Source organism: Chelmon rostratus, chromosome 19, assembly GCF_017976325.1.
Source record: "Chelmon rostratus isolate fCheRos1 chromosome 19, fCheRos1.pri, whole genome shotgun sequence".
Lineage (NCBI taxonomy): Eukaryota > Metazoa > Chordata > Actinopteri > Chaetodontiformes > Chaetodontidae > Chelmon > Chelmon rostratus.
The window spans coordinates 18,313,127-18,337,779 of NC_055676.1; the positions used below are offsets into that span (position 1 = coordinate 18,313,127).

The 24,653-nt window shown below is 41.2% G+C and overlaps 1 protein-coding gene across 1 annotated transcript; it reads right to left on the reverse strand.

The window, feature by feature from the left end:
- Positions 1–4,696: 4,696 nt before the first annotated feature.
- map1b (microtubule-associated protein 1B) lies at positions 4,697–22,511 on the reverse strand. The gene is made up of 7 exons (XM_041960580.1): positions 22,328–22,511; positions 20,247–20,348; positions 12,246–12,328; positions 11,242–11,382; positions 5,814–11,023; positions 5,454–5,682; positions 4,697–4,852 (listed from the first exon to the last, which is right to left on the reverse strand). The coding sequence occupies exons 1-7, from the start codon at positions 22,509–22,511 to the stop codon at positions 4,697–4,699; spliced, it is 6,105 nt and encodes a 2,034-aa protein (XP_041816514.1).
- Positions 22,512–24,653: the final 2,142 nt, after the last annotated feature.

The following is a 24,653-nucleotide window of genomic DNA, read 5'->3' on the forward strand; positions in this document are numbered from 1 at the left end:
AGCTCATACATAGTTATAGGTTAAGGGTATAGTGTGGTGGCAGCTCATGTTTAGTTACTCAAATAATGCAATAATCAACAGGGAAACATGGTACTGCGTGTGCTATTTTAGCATTCAGACTGTGATTTCCCAAACAGCCAGGTTGTGCCAACAGACAGTAGCTCTTACATCTTCTTTGATTTATCCCTGTGTGCACTTCCCTTTGGTTTTGGAAAGTGCCTGGGGTGTTCCATCATCATTAATAAATGTCCCCACTGAAACAGTTTTGGCACAGAAAAAAAAACAGCTGGTACTGATTACTGCATCAGACTGTGTGCTACAGTTGTAAAGTCACTGTCCTTGAAAGACAATTAAATAGGTTAGCTTCCATCTATAGCAAGACTTGTGACGCACATGTGTATGCTTGTCTATCCGGTGGCTGACTTTGAACTAAATGATAAATGCCTGTGGCTGCGTGTTGGGTTTGGATAAATAGTAGAAATGCTCTCTCATTTGCATAACTTATGTGTAATAATGTGGTACTATATGGAGGGCCATATAAAAGCTGTCCACTTACTGTTGTGCACTATATTTGCTGAAACAGCTCTGAATGACTGGCTCACAAGCTTGGCATTCGCTTGCTGAGAGACATCAGACATGTGGAGTTGTGGTCCCCCCCTGCACAGTAAAAGGATGTTGAATTGTGGAGACATGTCCTCTTATCCTGCTCTGCTCTCCTCTGTTCCTTCTCTGCTTCCTCAGTCAGTGTCCCTGAGGCATCTGATCTAAGAGGTCATGCAGTTCACCACATAGTCAGAGCTAAATACGCTCTCTGATGTGATTTCCCTCATACTCTTCTGACATGTTTAATGTTTTATACATCCTCATTTATTACATATCTGTTAATTTATTATAAGCTGCATATATTTCATTCATTTGATATATTTTTTCATTACTTTCCCTTTTCACTGGGAGCAGTAGTGGTGGTAGTGCTGATTGTAGCCAGTTTATGTGTTCTGCCATTGCAGTGTGCAGCTAAGGTGAAATGATTTTGCGCTAAATTTCATGGCAAGTTCAAGTTGTCAAGCCATTACAATAAAATTCAAAAATGTTCATCTGCTAGTGGAGATGGCTGAATGCAAATGGATCAGCAAAATCCTTAAAATGAACCATGGGGACTATGAATGTCTGCACAAAACTTAATCCATAATCCATCCAATAGTTACTAATAGTGACTAATTAACATTGCCATCTATGGGGTTGCTAAAACTTTCAAACCATTTCCATATATAAATGCAACAAAATATAACAGCAAACAGTGTCAAAAAACGTAGCTTTGTTATATCTCTTAAGACTGAACCAGAAAAACTGAGCTGTGGTCTCTGTTACCGCTGTGTCTCTCTGAGGAAACATAAATCTCTCATTTACCCTGCACAGACTCTCAGGGACACTTGTCACCAAGGAGGCTAAACGAAACGACTTCCCTCCTGGGCCACACTGTCACTTAACCAATCACCTGTGTGCACATGACATTAACAGCCAGTGCTCTACTCTCCATCATCATAAGAGACCAGTTTGTAGTTAGGATTGTCTGCTTCTGATTAGAACCATAGGATATGTAGGCCTGCTGTTTGTATATTGATGCTGTATATGATGTATATGATTTAGGTTTAAATGAGGCCACTAATGGGTGTACAAAGCAAGTTGTCATTGACCCCTTGAACACATTTTAATCATGTCTTTGATTGAGAAATACCAACAAATAGATGAGACATGAGAATGAATGCTCTTAACCTGCAGTCAAATTGACTGTAACAGAATAAGTGTGGTTAAAAGACTTGTAATCCCTCTTCAAATGAGCCTGTTTAACATTTTGAGGCACGCAGCTCTAAGGATGGCGGTGTTGTCCAATGGAGCAGCTGTGTTCCAGACAGAAATATCTCAACAACTAGTGAAAGGATTTCTATTAAATTCATTCTGTACATACGTTGTACGAACTGCAGTCAGCCTCAGCTGTACTCCCCGCTTTAGTGGTATTTAGCACAAGTTGGCATGCTAACATGCTAAACTAAGCTGGGGAATATGGTGACGATTATTCCTTCTAAACATCAGCATGGTCGCATGCTAACATTAGCATTTAGTTAGCAACGCCCTACAGAGCTCACAGAGCTGCTAACATGGCTGTAAAATCTTAGTTTTGTTTGTGTATGAGTAGAATTGCAAAGCTCTAACTTCTTCTGGCCTGGGAACATGCCAAAATTGTTTTCACTTCTGAGAATGAAATTTTCACGTGTGATTTGTTAAAATTTGGTGAAGTTTATGATTCTGTGCAAAAAGCCAGGTTCAGCAGAAGAAGCTATTGCCATTATAGCTTTATGAAAAAAAGAGTGAAAGTCTGAATATAACATAAGAATTATGACACTGGCTTTACAAAACATAGCAACACAACAAATAGATTAAAAAAGACAAAACCACAAATACTATTTTTCACAACAGATTTATTGTGGTTGCTTTTGAATGTTTGTTCTTTAGTTGTGGTTCCTCTTACATCAGATTCACCATATGGGTAGAGGAAATACACAGTATTGCACACGTACATTAGAAAGCACTAAGGAATACTTTCACTTGAAACTAATTGCTATAGGTTACATATGAGTTTGGGAAAAGGGCAGAGAGGATGCAAGATCACAAGACTTATGCACACAGCTGCAGACAAACATTATTAAAGTTCTCCCAAGAGAAAGATAAGGAGAAAAAGGCAGAGATAAATAGAAAGAGAGAGAAGTAGAGGACGTGTAGAGAAAGAAGACAGAGAAAAGAGAAGTTTCAGTTCAAGAGAAATGTCAGTTCAGAGCGTAGGTTTGTTGTTGGTCATGGTGTTGGTCTGAGGTTCCCCTGCAGGAAAACTGGTCTGTTATGATATCATAAACACCTGACATAAATTCAGAATCATCTGGTGAGCTTGGTGAGTCTGTTGAAAAACCCAAAGAACCAAAGCCTGTAGTCATTGCGATGTGATTTGTTAAATGTTTCTCCAGAAGCTGGCCTGTATATGTTGATGTGCGGCCTGTGTATTGTTAGTTTGGTATGTGCCACGTTTGTGTTTAAAGTGTCTAGTTTTTGTGTTACATACTTTCATCTAAAACACTTAAGTCTCTTGCTCTCGCCTCTGTGTGCTGCCTCCCTCAAGACAATGCCTCTGCTTGAGGCTGCTTCCTTTTCATTCCGACTCTTCTCGCTCACATCAACCTGAAAATCTACACTGTGCTGCACCCAAAATCAAGTTTTATGTCGATACAGTGCCATTGAATTACTGTAGTGTACAATGCCATGGCACAACTTGCAAAAAACAAAAAAATGCTCCTTTATTTAGCCTATATAGCCCTGTTGTTCCTAATGCAAATCTGAGCAAAATCCCAATTAAAAAAAGAGAATCCTAATATACCATAACTCATGCACATCTTCCAGCCACTCCATCGGCCACAAAGCTATTTATAATTATAGTACAATGCTTTAGAAAAACAAGACATTTTAAGGTTTATGAAAATATCCTGCCTCACCAGCTTTACAATGGGAAAAGTCTAGCTCCCCCACAGCGCAATGATTACATAAAAACAGGTATAAGAAATAAGATCTAATTTCTCTTTTTGAAATAACTTAAAATCTGTAAATGAAGCATACAATCTGAAATAAAAGACAATCTCTAAAAAGCTTTAACATTGTTTGTGGAAAAATGATTTTACAGATGTAACAACAGCGAGGGAGAACATTCTGAGGCAACTTCCTGCTGCACAATGTAAAAGGCTATCTGGACAATCAAGCACAATGAATTGAATTTAACATAATAAATTAATATTCATACATCAGCAGCAACATAAACCAAATATCCCAAGCATTCATTTTAAACAAAATAATCCCCAGCCAAAACATAATGAAGAGTTTCACGATGGTAGGGGCACTTTGTCTTGCCCATGATGAATATGAAGTCAGACTTTGTATTAATGTTAATCAGTGTTGTCATTTCAAGTTAATTCATATTTACTGTCATTCAGCTATCTAACCATTTAAAAGCCCAATCTGGGACAGACCTCTGATGTGTGGAGTTACCTTCCTACTCTTCTGCTAGATGCACCAGTTCTTATACATTCATTTTGACTCCCTAAGGCAATAACAGAAAGTGTCTAGTTGTATCCTTTGGTGCTGATAACAACCATCATTCAAGAACATATCATGTCCTGGGAAGCTTTGTTCCTTGACAGCAGTTAAATTGATTAAAAGCACTCAAGTATTTTGATCTAGGGATGCAGAAGAAACTCAATACATCAACAGCAACATCATTATTTGATCTGGAGACTTCGTGTAGTTGGACAATAATGGCTTGGCTGTTTTTTTTGTTTTTTTGTTTTTGGATTCCAATTTCATCCCAGTACAATCCCTTTATACCTACAAATCACCTTGAGGGTGTCAAGGATGTATTACTTTACATAGAAAACATATCTTTTGCAATGAGCCCCTCAAAGCTAATTTGTAATAGTGTTAGTCCCCCTTATGGATAATAATTTTTTCAGGGTTTAATCCACAAGAAGTATTATTTTAGCATATAGTAAGTGTTTAAGTATCTGCTCAGGTTTTATGCTACATGAATTCATTTTCTTCCTTAAATAATGATCACTCTCATTATCAGTCACTGGGCCTCCTGAGCTTTTGCTGAACAGACCTACATCTCAATCTTACAAGCCGGGAAGGACTCATCCTGCATGACAACAGTGCTGCTGCTGGCCAGGACCATGATGTTGAGCTCCTGCTGCTTGTCGTGAGTCTCCTGGTACCACTCCCTCATCACATCAGTGTCATGGGTTGGAATCAGAGTGACCTGAAACCAGAGAGGAGGGAAGGTTCTAAGCTTGAACTTTCAGAAAATTCAAGTATCATCCACATAAGTATCTTTGTTTTTCTGTCTCTTCTTCCCTTTGATGTTTGCATGTAGGGTTTACCAACCCAAGGGTTTTAACAGAGAAATGAAAACATGGAAAGTCGTTTGTGTCAGTCTTTTAAATTGATGGCAGGAAAATGATTTGAAGCTGGTTTATTCTGATTGATGTGTTTTCATTTATCCCTGCTGGCTGCTGCATACTACATTCTAATTTAAATGCAAACGTGATGAAAAGAAGACCAAAGAGTCAGCCAAAGTTCAGTTTTAAATCATTGCAAATTTTATACATAACTTTTAAATCTACAGAATATAATCTTTATACACTCAATTGCTTCTGCCACCCTTAAATTGGGACGGGTGAATTAAGAAAAAGGCCTCAAATTGAAGCTCAAAATTGAAACTTCACTGTCTTCATGTCAAATAAAAGTCAACTAAACAAATAATATTGATGAACAAAGAAGACAAATACAAATGGTACTTCTGTTACTTTTACAGTACCACATTATCATATAGAATTGTAATGATAATTTCTGAAACTTACCTGCAAATTGTTGCCCCACTGAGCCTTTCCTTCCAGCAGAGCATCAAGGACAGCCCTGCTGGGCTCCTGAGCTGTCTGATCATTGCCACTGACCACATAGTAAAAGGAGCGCACCCGCTTAAAGAACTCAGCATCCACATTCTTGGCACTGCAGTGATTGGGGATGTAAACCAAATCCATGTACATGGGAGGGCAATTGGGCAGAGGTGCCCCACCTGATGCCTTTTGACTGCCAGTACCTGAAAGGCAAAAATATACCTTTCTCTTAGCTAAATTTTCAATAAATATGAGTAAATTATGTATTATTATTAATTATGTAAAGTTGTAAAGTGATAGATGATGATGGTGATTAAATAGTACTCACCTGATGTAGCACTTTTCACACCTCTGGATGCAGAGGTATTGGTTGCATTTTTGGCATCTTTCCCTTCTCCGACAGTCTTCTTTGGAGAGGAAGTCTTTGAGTCCTTCAGCTTTGACAGACCAGTCTTCCTGGCTGGTGAGGAAGACTTTTTCAAGAGCTTTTTCTTCTTAGTTTTTTCTCCTACATCTGTATTAGCATTGTGGAGGTTTTCTTCAGCCTTGAGGGCCTCTGGATCCACCATGCAGACGTCATGGTGGCCTGAAGATGGAGCAGAGTCCCTGAGTGCCACCGGAGGAGGATCTGCATGCCTGTAGGTCAGGGTTCTGTCAGTAGGCAGAGTCTCAGAGTCGTCTTCAGAGTCAATGTTAGCATCTGCTGTAATGGAGGGGCACTCCTCTGTCCCTGGTGGAACATCTGAATCTGTCTGGGAGGGGGCAGATTCACTAATGGATGTGGGCGGGGTCTCCTCACATTGCTTGGCAGAAAGCTTACCTCCTGGGGGTGGGGGTCCACCTCCTAACTTGGCCAGGGGCTTCTCCTCATTCAAGGCATTCTCTTCACTGATGAAGTATTCTAGAGGACTAGGGTTAATGAAAGATGGGGATAGTTCTGTCTTGGGGTGACGGTACTCACATGAAGTGACTAGGCAGAGGTCAACATCGGTCTTAGATGGAGCAGAGGGGCTCTTCTTAGTAGAGTCTGGGTCCCTTGAGCCACATGCAGAATTGTAATTACAGGAGGTAGGTAGATATGATGGAATGGGAACTTTGGGGCTCACAGGGGATTTTGCCTCAGGTGTAAAATCCTCACATTTAAAGGGATTAGTCTCCTTTGCCGGGGAAAAGGTGTCTTCTTTTGAAAAGGTGAAAGGTGATGATGGAGAAGAAGCTTTAGGAGGTGAGGGTGACTTGTCGTACTTCTGCTGTGTATCAGATTTATTAGAAATGCTCTCCACAGATGGTGAAATTGGACTGGTACTGTCTTTAGCCTGGGGACCTCCTGGCACCGGGGATGGCTCATCGGAATGGGGAGAGTGGGTGAGAGATGATGCCTTTGGGGTGACTGGGGACCTGTCTGTCTGCTCAGTTGCAGCATGTGGCATCTCTGTCATTTGGCATGGGGTTGTAACAGAGGGCGTGGATTGAGATGCATCTGATGGGGATGCAGAAGTGGCAAGGACTGAATCACTCTCGTCAAAAAGAAAAGGTTTCTCCACTGTAGAGCTATGCTCTTCAGATGGTTTTCCATCTGTTCCATTTGAGGGGCTGTAATCAACCTCAGTTGGGCCATTCTCCGTTGCACGTGAGCTGCTTCCCAGGGATGGGTGCTCTGGGGATTGCTTACTAAAGTCCAGGGCTAAGGAGTGGTCAGGGGACTCCTGACCAAACTCTATTGACATGGTGGAGTGCTCTGGGGATTTTGTGTCCTGCATCTGTGTTCTGCTCTTTGTCTTTGGTGATATGTCTGGGGAGATTGACATGGGCCTCGGGCTGTCTTCCTTGGATGGAGATCCCTCTGCCTCATGGAAGGTGGTTGGGGTCTGAACCACTGAGACAGACAAAGAGTCATCTACTTCTGTTGAGTGAGGAGAGCCTACCTCAGCATGAAGGGAAGGAGAGTCAGTGGTGGGTTCTGGCAAGGAGCTGGTGGCCAGAGAAGCGGTGGATGCTGAAGCTAAATGTGAAAATGTATCTTCTGCTACCACTTCCTCCAGTGGGGTACCTGACTTGTCTGATGTGGTGCCCTCTGAAATGGACATTTTACTTTCTTCTTTGAAAGCTGTGAAAGGATTAGTGTCTGATTCATGTTTGGTCATTGGTGTTGCAGACAAGACTGAATGGTTGTTTTCCTCAGTTTTCTTATGATCTATATCGAAGAGTGACCTTTCCGCCTTCATTGGGGAATCTGGTTCAGTTGCAGGTGGGCTTTTTGGAGAGGACATTACTCTCTCTACAGGGGAGGAACTTTGTGGTTCTGGCTCATAAGGCTCTGGGGTAACTCTGTTGGAGGAATCCTCTTTATCACTTGTGACCTCCACAATTATTGGACCCTGTGAGTTGTCTTCTGACACAGGTGGTAGAGCTCCTGCTTTTTCATCTACCGGTGACTGGTAGTAAGGAGTGTGACCAGAGGACTGAGGTGAGTTAGCTCCTTCCAATGTCTTGTCATCTGGGCTGATAGAGGAATCAGCTGTTGCTCTGGCACACCCTGTTAGTGTGGTGGACAGTTCTATTGGAGCAGCAAATATGGGTGGAGAATCAAATTGTTCCTTGTGGTCCACTGAAGGAGAACGTACAAGAGGCGATGTTGTGGAAATTGAACTGAGTTTAGCTGAGTCTGTCTCATACTTCTCACATGGCTCTTGAGCTGTGGTCAACTCTTCAGCTTTCGCTGCAGAGGGAAAGTCCTTACAGACTTTATCCTCTTCCAGTGATGACGGGGGAGATATTGTGGAAGCAGAGTGGTTGTAGTCTTGGCCTTCAGTGGCATCACTCTGAGAATGATCTAACCCTGACATATCCTGAAGTGGAGACAGCTTCTTCCTATCAAACTCTCCAGATGCTGATGTCCCAAACCTGCCAACATCCTGTGAAGGAGATTCAGTCTCATCATTGGTGGTTTCATCGCTCATAATGTCCCTTGGAGTCAACATCTCATCCATGGGAGTAGGCACACTAGAGATCTCAATGGTGGACTGAGTGTGGCCAGAGGTGACAGTGTAATCCTCAGGGGGTTCATCTCTGTTCTCGTCATCCGAGGCTACTGAGCTCTCAAAGCCAACTGGAAGCATTTCATCATGGATAGATGCACCCGGAGAAACAGGTGAGGACACTTTAGGTGAGGCTGATAAAAACAGATTGTGTTTCTCGGTTTCTCTCTCACTTATCTGCTGACTTTCTACATTTTTATTCATCACATCATCATTGTTTTCAACACTATCTCCTGGTTTGACTTCATCATTTCTGTCTTGGTGTTCATCTTCACTGGGAGAAATCTTATCTTTATCTGGTTCCACTCTCTGTGGCTCATACACTTCTTCTGTCTCTCCCTTCTCTTCATAATCCCCTCCCTCAGATGTCTCCTCCATTACAGTGCCTTCATCTTCAAACTTCTCAATCACACTGCCATTGAGTTTTCCCTTGAGAACTTGTTCATCTGGAGTCTCTCCACTATCGCCTTCAGCCTCCGTTGTGGTTATACCCTCATCCACAGACTCTAGTGCCTCAGGTGACTCTTTGGTTTGGATTATTTCTTCACGGTGGATCATCACAGCCTCTTCTTCTTTAGTTTGTTGCACAGTCGCATCATCCTCCATCAACTCTTCAGCTTTAAGCTCCTCAAAGTCTTTAGTGAGGTCTTCTGGTGAGGACATCAGAGATCTTTCTGCTTCTGGATCCTCTACAGCAGCAGCTTCAGTAGCTACTAGTTCGCCACCATCCACCTTTGCCCCCTTCTTTGACACCTTTGGCTTTCCTGTCTCTTTTATCTTTGACAGGATTCCTGCGTCTTTCTTTGAGGCATTGTCCTTTTTCAGGGGCTTCGGTTTCGGTGCTAGACTCTTTTCTTCACCCACAGTAGATGTCTTTTTTATGTCTTTAGAGGGTTTTTTGACATCTTTCTTTGGCTCTTTCTTTTCTTCCTTCTTCTCCTTCATAGGTGAGTCTCTTCTAATATCCCTTTTTAGAATTTTCTTCACCTCCTCTTTCTTGACTTTTTCCTCCTTTTTACCATCTTGTTTAGGGCTCTCATCTTTCTTTGCTACTTCTTTTTTAACTTCCCTTTTCTTTTCCACAGACACTTTGGTGTCCTTTTTAACAATCTTCTCCTTCTCAGTTCTGGTTTTTATTTCAGACTTCTTTTTCTCTGGAGTCTCATTTTGTGCTGTTTGCTCTGCCTTTGCTTTTGATTCTTTCTCAGATGCTTTTGCCTTTTCCTTTTTCAGTGGGACCTTTTCTTTTTTCTCTGTCTTCTGTGTTTTTTCATGAGATGACTCTGCATCTGTCTTTGCCTTTTCTGGTGCTTCCTCCTTTGAATCCTTCCTGATGCTTTTCAGAGGCGAAGGCTTAGGGGTAGACTTTAGGCTCTCTTTGCTGTCTGTCCTGTGTTTCATCTTGGTTTGCTTTAGTGTCGGTGTTGACGGCATACTCGACGACATCGCTTTTTGAGTGACAACTGGCTGCTTCAGGAAGTCCAGGTGCTTTAGTTTTTCTAAACCTTCAAAGATGTGATGCTGGGTGGCATTTCCAGGAAAGAGAACACGCACAACCTTATCTGAGGGGTTTGCAGGGTGCCAAACAATGAGAGAAGAGATTGAAGTCAAGTAAGAGACAGGGAACTCAGATTCTTTTCCATTTGGCAGTAGAATGGATGCGGTATCTTTTTCACTACCCGTCCACTGCTTCATAAAGTGCTGCATCTCCTTGCTGTTCTTTGATGGATTAAGCACATACATTTCAAGCTTCCCAACGCCCATTTTCTGAAAAAGTATGATTGGCTCAATGGTGTTTCCAACAGGCCTTTGCAAAGGCTCTATTCGCAAATTTAGCTTGCTGAGGAACTGCTGAGTGAACGCTGCCTCCTCAACATTCCTCCTTACTCTGTAATTAGGTTCAGGGTTATCCATGTTTTCAGGAAGATTCACGAACACAACACCAATATCTGGAGAAATCATGTTCTTCACCCAGTCACTGTTAGCTGTCGAACCCTGTGACTGCTCCTCCTCAAGCTCTGCAACCTTCCTCTGCAGCATACTATTGATACCTGGCAGGTTATCGTCACCAATGTGGGTCAGGAGGATGGAGTCCACCCTGTCCAGATGTCTCACCAGCTTCCAGAAGCATGACTTTCTGTCTGAGCCGCCGTTAATGAGCATATTGAAGCCATTGACAGCAAAGAGAGCCGAGTCACCACAACCAGCAGGGAAAATGTAACAGCACGGTTTGGAGAGTTTGAGGAATCCACCCGAGGTTGGTGGCTCTAACATGTCAAAAGGAGATGGGATCTCTACTGATTCAGATAAATACTCTGTGAACTCTGAAAGGCCCTCCATTTCAGGTAGTATGAGAGTGGAGTTTAGTTTCATGTTAATGAAGTCCTGCAGGTTGTGTTTGTCCAAGTTTGAGTTTTTCCAGTCGCCTTGTTCAGGGCAGGAGAGTGTAAGGTTGGCTTTGTTTGCTGGGTGAATGGTGCTGAGCAATTCACCGATCTGTGCACGAGAAAAAAAATCAAGTTTTGCAATCATAGTTTCAGCACATATATGTATGTCAGCGACTTTAAGACTAGTATGCAATGCTATCATGAGACCTTCTAGGTAAGGCAACCATCAAAGACAAAAATATATGCATTTAGATATTCCCCTAAATATCTGGTAAAGGTCTAGGGAAAATCTGGGTGCTTTAAAAAAAAATCACTATGTTGGCTCACCTCTTCGTCAGTGAATATGTCGATGAAGTTGAAGAAAGAGAAAGATCCGGACTGAAGAATCAGCTCCCCGGTGTTTTCAGAGCATTGCCCTGAGAGAAGCAGAAGCTTGTGTCTGGCAGTGTCTGAGATCATCAGTCGAACCTGAACATTAAGAGAAGAAAATTGCATTATTTTCTGTGATAACGTACCACTGATTTCGGTCAGTAAGTTAAAGAAACGCATGTATGGCACTTGAAAAAAGAAAGATGTAATTTGTTTTAAGAATGCTATATAATAATAATATGACTGGCCACAGAAACAGGGTAAACACAGCCTTTCTGCTGCAGCAATCAGCTTAACGATTTAGTGCATTTGAAATGTCACCAGTTTCACATCACTCAAATCCATTAGCTAATTAGTCAACTTGAGCTCTTGCTGTCCACTCTGCTAAGTTTCCTTTTGAACCCTTCATCTTTTGCTTCTCCCCCTCCCAGTTGCTCTTTCTTTTTCTTACTTCAGCAACATCAGCTGTTATGGGCGGCTGGCCAGGTCAATCCTGCTGTGCTGTGAGATATTATTAATGCACAGTTTGACTGCAGACATGGCTGGGGGGGCCAAGGCAGCAGTGAAAGGAGGCAGTGACACATGAGAAAATCTGGTGCCGTCTATGCTCCTGGCCCTCCTATGTCTTTCTTATTATCAAACTGTAGCAAAAGCTGCACTGAAATAACAAACGGCTACTTGTTATTCTAGCGGTAAACAAGGCATTAGTCTTGTCCCTCGAGCTCCTAATTGCTCCTATTTTTTTATTTCAACCAACAGCAGTTCAAATTAAGAGGGTAGATAACTGGCCACACATGGAGAGCAGTCAAGGCTGAAGAATAATCAAGCTGTAAATGTTTCGTAAATGTGCATTTCTTTAATGGGATTGTGAATCGGAAGATTAAATACCAAGATACAGAAAGAGTAAGGCAGAGGTTAAAACAACGTAATAGATTGTCAATAACAATTATAACTCACTTTACCTCAGTACTGACTGCGTCATCTGAAGGGTTGATGAGCACCACCGTCTCCAGGACATTACTTTTATGGTGAAGAATTCTCTGTCCTGCAACACAAAACAGAAAATAGCTGCTAATTAAAAATGTATCTCATGCCTGTATCGTATGTAAATGAATCACGCATCACAATAAATAAAATGTGCCTATTAGAGGCAAAAAGATTAGTTCATCAACACAAAATGAATCGGCAACCATTTTCATAACTGATAATCAGTTCTAGAATTTCTATGCCAAACATGCCTCATGACTGAATGATTAGTTCACTAATTTGAATTGATAGTTGCAGCCCTGGTGTCCATAAACTAGAGAAATCCTCTTTCTGAAGACATGATGCACTGCATTGGACATTCAAATGGAAGGACCTTGTGTAGAAGGATTGCTGCTGAGTCCTGTTGCTGTACTTTACTTCGTGCCAAAGTCAGAAGAATCACAGGGGAAATCAGAAACTATAATATTTCATTTCCTCTTTCAACCAGCATGAGCCTCACAGTTGCTGAAGCATTCACATTCTTGTTTCACCCTCATTATTTGGGCTTGTTTCCATTATAATGAGCTAAAACACTGATTACAAAGTCCTAATGAATCTCAGCTCCTCTGGTTCTGATATGAGGCAGGGTTCAGCAAATTCATCAGCTAATTCATCAGACGCAGTTCATCTGGCAGTTCTAATGTGGCTGTGTAAATGTTAATGGTCTCTGCAGAGTACAGCTCTTCATCTCTAAGATGGATGAAATCTCTAAAGATGGAACTCTAACACTCCCCTCATACCCTGAATCCCACTCCTCGGCATGAAAACATGTTTGAGCATGAAGTGAATCCTCCATGATCCTTTGTTGTAAGACATCATGCTAAACTCTGTGGTGCTGCATTTTAGGTAATGAAAATAGTGTACATTTTTTATAGGGGAATTAAATAACACCATTATCCATTTATTCATTGTTAATTCATTCAAGAAAACAGGGAATTGATATGCAACAAATTCATCAACAGTAATTAAACTTGCAACAATTTATTCTTTTGGCCACCTTGTTTACAACAAGCTGTAAACACAACACTGACATATGATCCCTTTATGAAGATTATTTGGTGAACCTGCAGTTCATTTACATATCCAGCAAATACGGAGCAACATCAGCATTCGTATGGAGTCGTGTTTCTGGCCACCTGATTCATCGTCGATGTAAAAACATTGATGACTGCACATTATTTGTTATGTGCATTTTCAGTGTTTAGGCATTGTGATGAATCAAAAGGATCACATTGCATTTTGAATCTTGATAATCTTGATTTTAGGCCTGCGAAACATGATTATGTTCATTATCCATAATTCTGCAGATTATCTGAAAGATGAACCTGAAGATATTCAATTTACTATCAAAGCAGAAAAAGAATTACTCTAATATTTAATCTATTTTCTAAATAGATGGCAATTCATTTAATTTCTGACGATCGACTTGTCAGTTAATCACCTGATCATTTCAGCTGGTTAGACTGAGCCCCTTTGAGACAACAAACAATACAGATAAAACAAAAGGATTATTTACCAAAGACTGATTAATTGTTGGGATTCTCGATATAATGAGACTAAAAACGGTTTAGTCTACTACACTAAACAAGCAACATTTTCATCTCCTAAGACAGAGCTGTTACATAGAAAATGAACAGTGGGGTGTGACAGGCTCATAATCAATCATCTTATAGGTTTTGGATGATTGATTATGATAATGACTTTGATCCCACTGTGCGTCTGTCTGTGTGTATTAGGGGGTTATCCTCCGGTCTAGCAGATGAATCATGGACAGGGAATCATTATTCACCCCATCACATCAGGCTCCACTCAGCCCTTCTCTTTGTTTCTCCTCCTTGTTATCTTATTTCTTTTTAAACATACAAATCAGCGAACTTCCCAGGAGACGCCTGAGAAAAGACTGCTTTTATTCTGGTAATTCAGATCAACTCCTGCTTTTAAAAACTGCAGGAAATGCTGCCAGTGACAATCTGAGAATAGGACAAATAAGAGCATGTTCCCTGTTTGGTTCAGAGGCCAGAGAGGTGTTGCTTGGATATAAATTTAAATTCAGAGGTACTGAAGAGAGAGTGTGGCTCATCTCCAGAGACTTGATACTGCAGCAGCGATCTGGCTGCTGGGCCGATTCCGTCATACATATTTCATATAGTAGATTATCATTATGGAGCATATAGCCATTAACTCTGCCACTTCCTCCCAGAGGGCTGTCACTCCATATGGAAAAACTCTTTCATTCACTGCTGCTAATAGTGAAGTGGCTCCTGTGCAGTACATGACTATTATCCCCTAATATTCTGGGGCTTCCAGTGAAAGGATGACTCTTGGTTTGGTCATTTCTGCCTTTTTATGGAGTTTGTTGTCTGGAGGGAGAAATATTCCTAGAAGAACTTTCATTTTGAGCATTCATATAAATTCAATATCATCATAGATGCTTAAATGAGAGCTTCTTATTCTGCTTTTTGGGGGTTGGGGAGAGGGGAGTAAGATCTTAAGGTCTTCTGTCCATTCTCATGCTAATGTCATCATTTATCAAATTTAATTCATATCAATAATTCAAAAATGTCTGTTCTGTGGTTTATGATGAACATGCAAATCTAATGGCGTTCCTGTTATCCTCAGCTGCACTTGTTCAATGCTTAGTAGCAGATGTCTGCAGGCTAACATCCCGACACCATTGTCATTGTGATCATGCAGCATGCTAGCATTAGCACTGCTGTGCTTATAAATACAGCCTTACAGAGCAGCTAGCATGGCTGTAGCCTCTTGTTCTAGATTGATTTGACAGCATCATGATACTTGATTATTTTGCTTGACAACGAAAAAAACTTAGTGTAACATGTAATTAAGGTGAACTATTTGCTGCAGTGATGAAGGCTTTTTTTTAGATGCAGTGACTGTGCAGTCACTGACATGTGAACATACTGGGTGATTGACTTTGTGTTCTACCTGATGACCATCATGTTCTGATTTTCTAACACATTTTTTAAACAACTCCTCATGGAAGCCCGCTGTCTGTGCATGTTCATTTTATCAGGTAGTGGTTGAGATCTGTGTCATCATCAAGATCCCAGTTGACTTTGGGAGAAACCAGCTTCACTCAGCGTTGTTCTGAAGAGGCAGCAGTCTTAAACTGATGACCAGAGCTCCCCCATAAGAACAAGTGACTGGGGAAATGCTTTTCAGTGGTCTGTGAAATGAGAGAAGAATCAATCATAAAGGTCTATCGTTCATCCTGTGCATGACACTGTACACCAGCCACATCTGTAATTGCTAATGTAATCAAAAAGCTTTTGCTTCTCTTTGTTTGTCTCTCTGTGGGTTGCACCCAGTTTACGCCCTTTCACACGATGGAACAGAAAAACACAGTAGTCGGTGCATGTTAAGGACTAGTGAGGCACAAAGCAGCCACCATCAGCAGCACCACCGCCCTGCCAAATGTGTGTACGCCAACTCGTCAAAAAAAATGACAGCTTGTGCACTGGAGCTTGATTGACCCTGACAATTACCTTGATCGATATAGAAATCCTTAACGCCCAGTGTGTCTCTGTCTCAGCGGGAGGCGAGGCAATGCGACATGCATCACTGAGCATTCTCCTCCTGGCTGAATAGAAAGTGCAAGACTGGTATAGCCTGTCTGCCACAGACTGAACCAGACGGGGGAACATCAATGTGGATGGCACCACACCAAAAATAGATCAGTGGAACAGCTAAATTCACAGCCTCCTTCCTTTTGCACAAAATAGAGGATTATAATTAATCTCGTCAGGTGGATGCCCTGTTTGTGTCAGCACCTTTCTCCTTGCTGTCATTTCCTTTTCCACCACGACAAAATAATTGACCACGGTGGCTTTCAGCAGCAAAGATGGGAGCCCCCTGAGCACAGTTTTCAATGTCACTCACTCCCATGTCGCCACACAACTGGATTAAAAAGGGAACCACTGTTCGTAATATGTCTGGCCATGGAGCTAATGCGCTGCCACTGCTGGTAAGTCGGCTGACTCACAGAACAGTCAATCAACTGTGTCGTAGGATTGATTGTCTCTAAACAACATTCAGTTTGAAGCTCCTTTACAGCCATTTTCTTTTATTTGTGTCGAAACAAATGACACCTTGGTAGAATAACAACAGGTTATTATGTCTTTCCGCCACCTGTTTCTTTCCCAGGTCTTTCAGTTATAAACATGAAGGGTAATGCGGCTTGATAGATCAGGACCAGAATCAAATTCAGAGTTGGTTTATTGCCAAGAAAAACATTAAGAATAGATATATATATAGAATAGAATATATGTGTTAATGTAAGTAGTCTCTATTGGGGGTCTTGTTGATGAAGCCAACTGCAGTTGGGTAAGACACTGTTCTTGTGGCGCAAGGTTTTGGTCCCTATAGATAAAAATCAATCTGCTGATTTACAGATACAGAACCAAGCAGTCAGGATCAAATGTTAACTAGACATCCAGACAAAACAGGATCGTATTTGTGAAGAAGACCTTTGTCTCGGACGAACTCATTTGTAAAAGTCAACACAGTCTTTTATTACTATTGATCACTGAATGGATTTGCAGTTGGTGACAGCCTTTTAACTCTGCAGTTGCTGTTAAGGACTCAGTGTTGTCTGCACAGAAGGCAGAATGCTGGGAAATCAAGACATAACCAGAAGAATCATATATCCATCAGGGAGACACCGGGGGTCTCCGGTCGTGCCCCTTTTCCCCCCGCGTCTTCTCCTCGCTGTTAGCCTTCCTGTGCACACACACAGCGAGATGGATGGCATGCGATCCATCACACAGACAGATAAATGTAATTGTCCTCCTCCACCTGACACCACCTGCTGGTTTGTGTTTTCCTGTAAGCACTGAGCTCTATCTGTCGAGGGCACTACAAGCTAAAGATAAACATAAAACACCACTATGAAGATATTTTATTGATTTTTGTATAATGCTGAAATTAGACCTTAGATAAGGTCAGCAGCTCAGCTTTCTTATAAACTGTAGCCTGAAAAAAGCACTTATCGTTTGATATTTTGTGCGAATTAACGCTTAAACGCACAGTATCTCATTTCTGCCACTAGGGGTCTCTCTATCAGAGCAATGACAACAAAACAACAACCACTGCAGATGACGTGATTCAGGCAGAAGTGTTCATGGACAAGGTAATGTATTGAAATTTTATGTTACCTTTAGTTACATTTACCAATTTCCTCCCTCACCAAAAGTATCATCTGATGTTTCCAGTGCTCCCCAGGTAATATGAAGCCATTGATAGGTGATTAAATAAAACACACCATTGTATAAAAGCTATAAAATAACTCAACATTTTGGAAAAAACACGTATTCACTTTCTTGGCGAGAGTGAGATGAGTAGATTGATACCATACTCTTACGTCTTTCCACGGAGTATAATGCTACAGCCAGCAGATGGCCAGCTTAGCTTAGCATAAAGACTGAAAAGATAGCAAAAGAGCTAGCCTGGCTCTGTCCAAAGCTAAAAAAAATCTGCCTACAACCATGAGCAGTAACTTCCTGAAATCTCAGACAAGACAAGGAAGTTACTGCTCCTGGTCAAGAAAACCACAACATATTGTTCTTACACTTTTCATTTTTGCGTTATTGTTTTTGTAAGGATTAAACAAACTAAACAGAACATGTTTAGTCATGATTCTGTTACCTTTAGACAGAGCCTGTTTCCAGTCATTGTGTTAAGCTAAGCTAACCATGAGAGTACTATATTGAGCTTTTTATTTAATTCTCAGAGAAGAAAGCGAAAAAGCGTATTTCCCAAAATGTCATAATATTGCTTTGAAGCAGTTTATTTTGTGTTTCTCACGGTGGTAAAAAGGGTAACTTAGATTTAAAGTACACTTCCACGAAAGACAAAAATCCTGATATTATGCAGGGGAATTGTCATGAATAAACATAAAAGCCCTGTCAAAGTCAAGCTAAACATTGTAGTTTTCTAGCCCTTCACAAATCAGTTCATGTATTAAAAGTTCAAAAGAGAATGAAAATCCTCCCCTTGAGAGAAAAACTTGGCAAAAAGCCTGAGGCAGAGAATAGAAGAGAACAATATTTCTGCAGTTTTACTGCTTATGAAGGATTAATCCTTTAGTCTTGGCTTCATTAATTCACTGATCAGAGCCTCATTTCTGTCTCTGTGTCACAGCTTTTTTACCATCTTCACCTCATCCTTTCCCCTCTGTTTTCCTCTGTCCTCCCTCCCTTGCTTCCTTGTTAGCTTTTCTCTCATCCCCTCTCTCTTCCTCTCACCCTTTCTGTCCCCTGAGTCCTCTCTGTTCCCCTCCCTGCTTTATTTTCATGGACAGACACTTGCCACCGGGGATCCTACGCTGCTAATTACTCCCCAGTCAACTGTGCATCTAGTACTGTGTTGCAAGGCAACAGCACACATGGAGGAAGAAGGATGGAAGAATGGAGGACAGGAAAATGGTAAAAACAAGGTGGGATGAAAGAGAAAGGGGATTTGGAGTCTCTTTGAATGCTATCATAGATAAATCACCATGTTTCACTCCCTCTCAACAGACTGTATTTCACCCTTTTAAGAGATTTGATACAGGAATGTTTAAATAAATTTAGTCTGCAGCAGCATTTGCTGGCTGGATCAACCTATTGTGAAGTATGAAGCCCTGCTAGTCACATCCAATATGGAGCAGAGCCAAACAGAGGCTTTAACTGCTGCTGCCCGTCAGAGCCATACTGCCCACTGACAGACCACATGTCCTCCACCCTGGACCTGCTCCATCTTTATGGAGCCTTGCCTTCACCTTGCAAACGATACAGCTATAAAAGTGCCATGCAAGAAAATGCTGAGAGGGCGTATCCAGTGATAGGTAGTACAACCCTGCTTGGAGCACTGCATGGAAGTTATACCTGACTGCGATGTGCCACTGTATGTGACTGAAATGTGCAGTACTTACGTAAATTTTTGCAGAAATTGTACTTTACTTCAAGATTTTCCTTCTACTACGTAGTGCACTAGTGCTGTAGTTCCTGATTACTGAGCTTCCACAACCTGCTGCAACACACAGAAAACTAATTTCTAAAACATTTAAACTAAAACCAGGTTGAAAATTTTGTTTTTTAGTTATCGGTTTTAGACAGAAATGTCTTTCTTAATGGTTTTTTTTGTGGATTAAATTGTTCATCCTTCAAATATTTAACATCACCCCGACCAACCACAAGAAAAAATGCTGCTCACAAAATATTAGAAAATTCAAGAATACAACCAAAAGCTCCACAACGGCTACTAAAGGATGTTTTGTTTTTTCCAAGATCAAGTTTCAGTCTGAAGATCTGGCAAAATGTAGTGAATTAATGATATAATAATACAAAAAACAATTTGATCCCAAAAATGAACATTTATAATCGTTTTCATCTATATAAAGCAGCCTTTTGGGGTATTTGTCCTCCAAAACAAATGCAGCTTTTCATAGAAGATAAAATGTTAAGTGAGAAAAGTCTCGAGTCATGTTAATCTGGGATTTAAGTTTAATTTAAGTATAAAAAGTGAAAAAGATCACGTAGGAGCATTTAAACTATTTTCAACATTTTCCAATATCAGATCTTTCAGAGTTCTGCCTTCTGTCGCATTTAGTCTTGTTTCAACAACATTTTTAATTGAAAACAGGTTCAAATATTCAGACTGTGCTTGCAAAATAAGGTTTTTAGGAATCAGTTATAAGTAGAAAAGTCTTCATACATTTAGAGGTTTTTGCAGATTAAAAAACTTTTTTTTAATTCACCTCAATCAACCACAGCAAAAACGCTGCTCATTGGTTGACAATCCTACAGTATACACTGTCTTTTTTCTATTAATGTTTCTGTTTTTACCTTGTTGCAGTATCACTTAAGCAAATTATCTGTATACTTCTCACAGCTACTGTGAAGTCAACACCGGGAAAATGCCTTTTCTTTCCAGTTTACCTCTGACATCTGCAGAGAAACGAGCTGAGTGTCTGGAGACAAACAGCTTAAGTTCCTGATCCAGGTTGCAGTCAATAAGGTTGGTGTCCCACGAGCGGATCCCTGCAGGATGAAGACAAGACAGAAAAAAAGCTTGACAACAGGCCTAACAAATGTGCAAAGTGTCATCCTCACGCACACACACATCTATTTGTTTACAGTTCATTGGAAAATCTTAGGGTGAACATGTATAGACTTGTTACTGGCATGAGAAAAGAAATCTATAATAGGAAATATCTATAGCCCTGTTTCTGTTGTGCCATGGGCCAGATGCACTGGTTGCCTCCTCTCCGCTGAGTCACGGTGGTATCATCCTCTCTAATTATGCAGAGTTGAGGCCTACTGAAGGCCTCTATGAAGTTAGGTGATGACATAAACTGGGAATAGAGACAGAAGGACTTTAAAATTAAAAAAAAAATTCTGTGAAGGAAAGTGCACATGAAAGGCGGGCACAAAAGTTTATTTCACCGACTGCATTATTTGTTGAAAAGGTCTCACGACAGTAGGCCTAAACAGAAAGCAGAGGGTGTGGCAATAACATGAGACTGTTGATCGATTAAAGTGAGGTACGGTGATAAAATGTAATTTTTCTTTGATAAGCTATGGGAGTAAGAATGCAAGTTAACCTAAAACAAATTAGAAGAGCAAAGGAAGAATACAAAAAAAATCTATAAGTGGTCAGAAAAATCCACAAAAACTGTGGCAAAGTCCATCGGATGAGGAAGGTTGTGTGATACAACCAAAAGCTCCAGAACAGCTACTAAAGGATCTCGTGTTTTGATTTTCTTTCCAAGCTCAAGAGTGAAGTTTCAATCTAAAGATCTGACATAGAGCCGTTACAATAATCTACTGACCTGATCTAATAATAGAAAAAAAGTGTGATCAGGGATTGTTTTATTCTCTATAAAGCAGATTTTGAATCACTTCTGATCTGTGCTTGTTTTTTGTTTTGTAATAAAGTGCAGGAAAAATATAAAAGCCATCATTTCCCCTTCAGAAGCTTTCCTGTATTTATTAGTTTTACACCCACACAGAAACTGCGCCATTTCTTCTCTTCCCTCTTCGCTTTCCCTCTCTCGCTGTCACACACACAAACGCGCACTCGGGCCGGGGGAGGCAGACCACCACAGCAGCTGGAGCATTCCTAAAACGCCCTGCTCAGTTTTGAAGATCGTTCCTTGTGGCTTTCCGTAGGGACCGCAGTGCGGACCGAGCCACGCCCACCAGCCGGTGAGGGATGAGAGAGCTGGATGCGGGACGATGCTGAGGACGGAGAGATGTTCCCGCAGGATGAATGGGGAATTAATGTGCTACCATTCCGTTCATCCCAGTCTCAAAACACAAAGCGCATTTATTCAGCTTTGTCTCTCGCAGCAGCACAAACGCAGAGAAAGCAGCTGTCTCTTCCTGACTGTAAACTGATGCGTGGGACCCTCCTGAAACAAAAGCCTGACGCACCTGAATAAAGCCTTGCGAGGCGCCGCGCGAGAGGCGCGCAGCTGCATCGGAGCCAAAACAAATGCGATGTGTTGCATTATTGACGCATAGTCCAGGTTTAATGCTGAATCATTGCTGCCAGCTTCATTAGGGGAATTGGCCCACGTGTGTGGATGACAACAACCGGGCCTGCTGACATTTATATGACAGAGAGGAGAGAAACAATCACACTAAACTGAGCAGCGGGTGGGTGGCGTACCTGTGGGTTAAAGGATGTGAGGAGCGTTTTTGGAGATTTGGCGATGTGTTATTGTGGTGTTATTGGGAGGGGCTGTTCAATACCATCAGCGACATCGCTTCTAGTTCAATCAGTTGCCCAATAAATTAGGTTCAGCGACTGTTAATGACTCATTTAATGCGTAATTCGCTCTGGCGTAATGTCTCATGCGTAAAATCCGGAGTTACGAACAGGTGCATCAGCACCCTGCATGACTTTTAAAGGTGTAAGACGAACTTTCAAGCGAAATATCTGCGTTCAAGTTGTTCTGAAGATGCTAAGTTCAGCTCTCGGTGGCCTACACCCACCTCACGCAGCTCCATCTTACCTTTCTCTATGTCCGCAATGGCACACTTCAGGAGGTCCTCGGTTGTGATCTCTCCGATAACCACCAGCAGGTAGAATTTGCTGTCGTTGAAGTGCTGCGAGGGGCTGGAGGATGTCGGCGATGCCCCGGTGTTGCTTTGGCCGCCTAAAGTCTCCATATCCGCAGATTCTACCAGGGTGGCCATCCTCTCTGTCTCTCTCGTATCTCCCGTACAGACGCGCACGATCCCGACGGCAGCCTCCTCCCTTTATTCGCTGCAGAGCACCGGAGTGGTCTCCAGACATACGAGTGGAGCCTGGATAGGAGTGGCCCTAGCTTTTTATACCAGCAGACATTGTGTCATATTCGGTAACCGGGGAGAGAAGAGGGCGCCGTTTTTTTTTTTTTTTTTTTTTTTTCGCACACTCACTCCACAGCTGATGTCATCCGCAACGAATCAAACGCCTCCGGAAGTAACTCAGATCTGATGCTTTGTATTGTCTATACTTATCAGTGCAGGACTCATTATTACTTGTTCCTCGTTACAAATACTTCATTAGACAGCTACAGGTTGGTCTTGAGTATTTTTACCAACTGACCAATCAAATATTATCAAAACCACTTCAAGCCCTGCAAAAAAAGATCTGATTCACAAGATTCATTTTCTGGCTTTAAGAAGTATTCAGGGGCCTTTAAATAAAGCTTTATTTAATCTGCTCAGGAAAGGCTTTATCGATGATCATGGAGATTTTCTCTGTGGAAACTGTGGACGTTGACCTCTATCTCTGTATTGATGTTTATTTGAATTGTTAAAGGCGCTCTTCATGCCAACATGCTCATCACGAGGAGTACCAAACAGTTACAAGGTGCAGATGTGGAGTTTGACAGATATGCAATTTTGAATCAGGAATGGTCTAATGAAAGATGCTTTGAGTTGCATTATGAGAAAATGGGCTCCAGCATTATATTTAATGATTGTTTCTTACAATTCCCCTAATTTCATTGCACTACAATACTAATTTGCTGGAGTATCTTTCCAACTGAAAGCTCTGGTGTGATGATTGTTTTGCTCTCTGAATAAATTGGGAGCAAAGGTTCATAAATAAGAGGTTTAGTCTAATTCTGGGTGATAATGTGCTGTTTTCTTTATTACTCCGCTTTAATGCCACGGTTTTGAACACAGTACAGTGCAACTGTATAATTAAGATAAGCAATTATTGTGTGAAATGGTTGTAGTAATTGCATAAAATTAAGTTAAAATGAAATAAGGTTTCTTTAAAGTGGTATTCAATGCCTCTATTAACAAGTTCACAGTTGAATAACAGAGCAGAAATGACAGGAAATGTAAGAACCGAGCCCTTAAAACCACAGCCTATAAATAAAGCTTTATTTAATCTAATTCAATTTTAGTTTTAGTGTAATTCACAGTTAGGAGATGGGGTTAATGACCGTGAAACAAGGATTGTTACTGAAATTGAAAGATTTTGTTTCATTCTTTATTTCGTTCAATGAGACATTTTTCCATCCTCTTATTTTTGGTGAAGTCGTTTTAGTTAATTGTTTTAAAAATACTGAAAACATCATATTTTTGATGCACTGACTAATACTCAGCTTTTCAGAGAAGCCCAGTCTTCCAGCATCAGCACAGCAAATTATGCATAATATCAGAAGGGGTCCCGAGCTGTGTCCATGATGAACATGATGCCTGTGTTTTATTCACTCACCCCCCATTATTTAGAGATAATGAACATATTGATGTCTGATCACATGTGTCCATCTTTGATCTCACTGAAGTCTGTAAGGTGGAGTTTTAAGAGATTCACTTAAGAAAAAACAAAAACCTCTCTGATTGAGGAAAGCTGCCATCTGACAAAAAGCAAGTTTTCATATGAAAGAAATATGAAATCAGAGGGAGGTTAAAGATGGACAACTACACATGGACAGAAAATGAAAAGAACTGAGATCACAGGATTCCAGTCTGTCATATTTCATTAGAGAGGAAGTGTCCTGTGTGTGTGTGTGTGTGTGTGTGCGTGTGTGTGTGTGTTAAATGCAGCTGGCAGTAAATAATAAGCCATTCTCTCTTATGATTTAGGGATAAAAGATGCTCAGTTTTCCCAGGAGGATAATCTAAAGTAGCAGCTGAAACTTTGCCCTTTGTGAAGGCAGACAGACTTCTGAGCTGCTGCCGACTGTTGCGGGAACAAACGCCACAGATTTGTCGGAGACAGCGCAGGATGCAAAGATACGAGCACAAAAAGGACACGGACGAACCCTGACTTTCACGCTGGATTTCCCTCCGGCAAGCCTCATTGATGTGATTCGGGCTCATGGATGGGGTCACCGC

Coding starts and splice junctions, on each gene's coding strand:
- map1b (XM_041960580.1), bottom strand. CDS start 22,511: ATGGCCACCCTGGTAGAATCTGCGGATATGGAGACTTTAGGCGGCCAA. Junction 12,329..20,246: donor TTTCTCTGCAGATGTCAGAG/GTAAACTGGAAA, acceptor TTTGTGTTGCAG/GACAGAGAATTCTTCACCAT. Junction 5,683..5,813: donor AAAAGTGCTACATCAGGTGA/GTACTATTTAAT, acceptor AGGTACTGGCAG/TCAAAAGGCATCAGGTGGGG.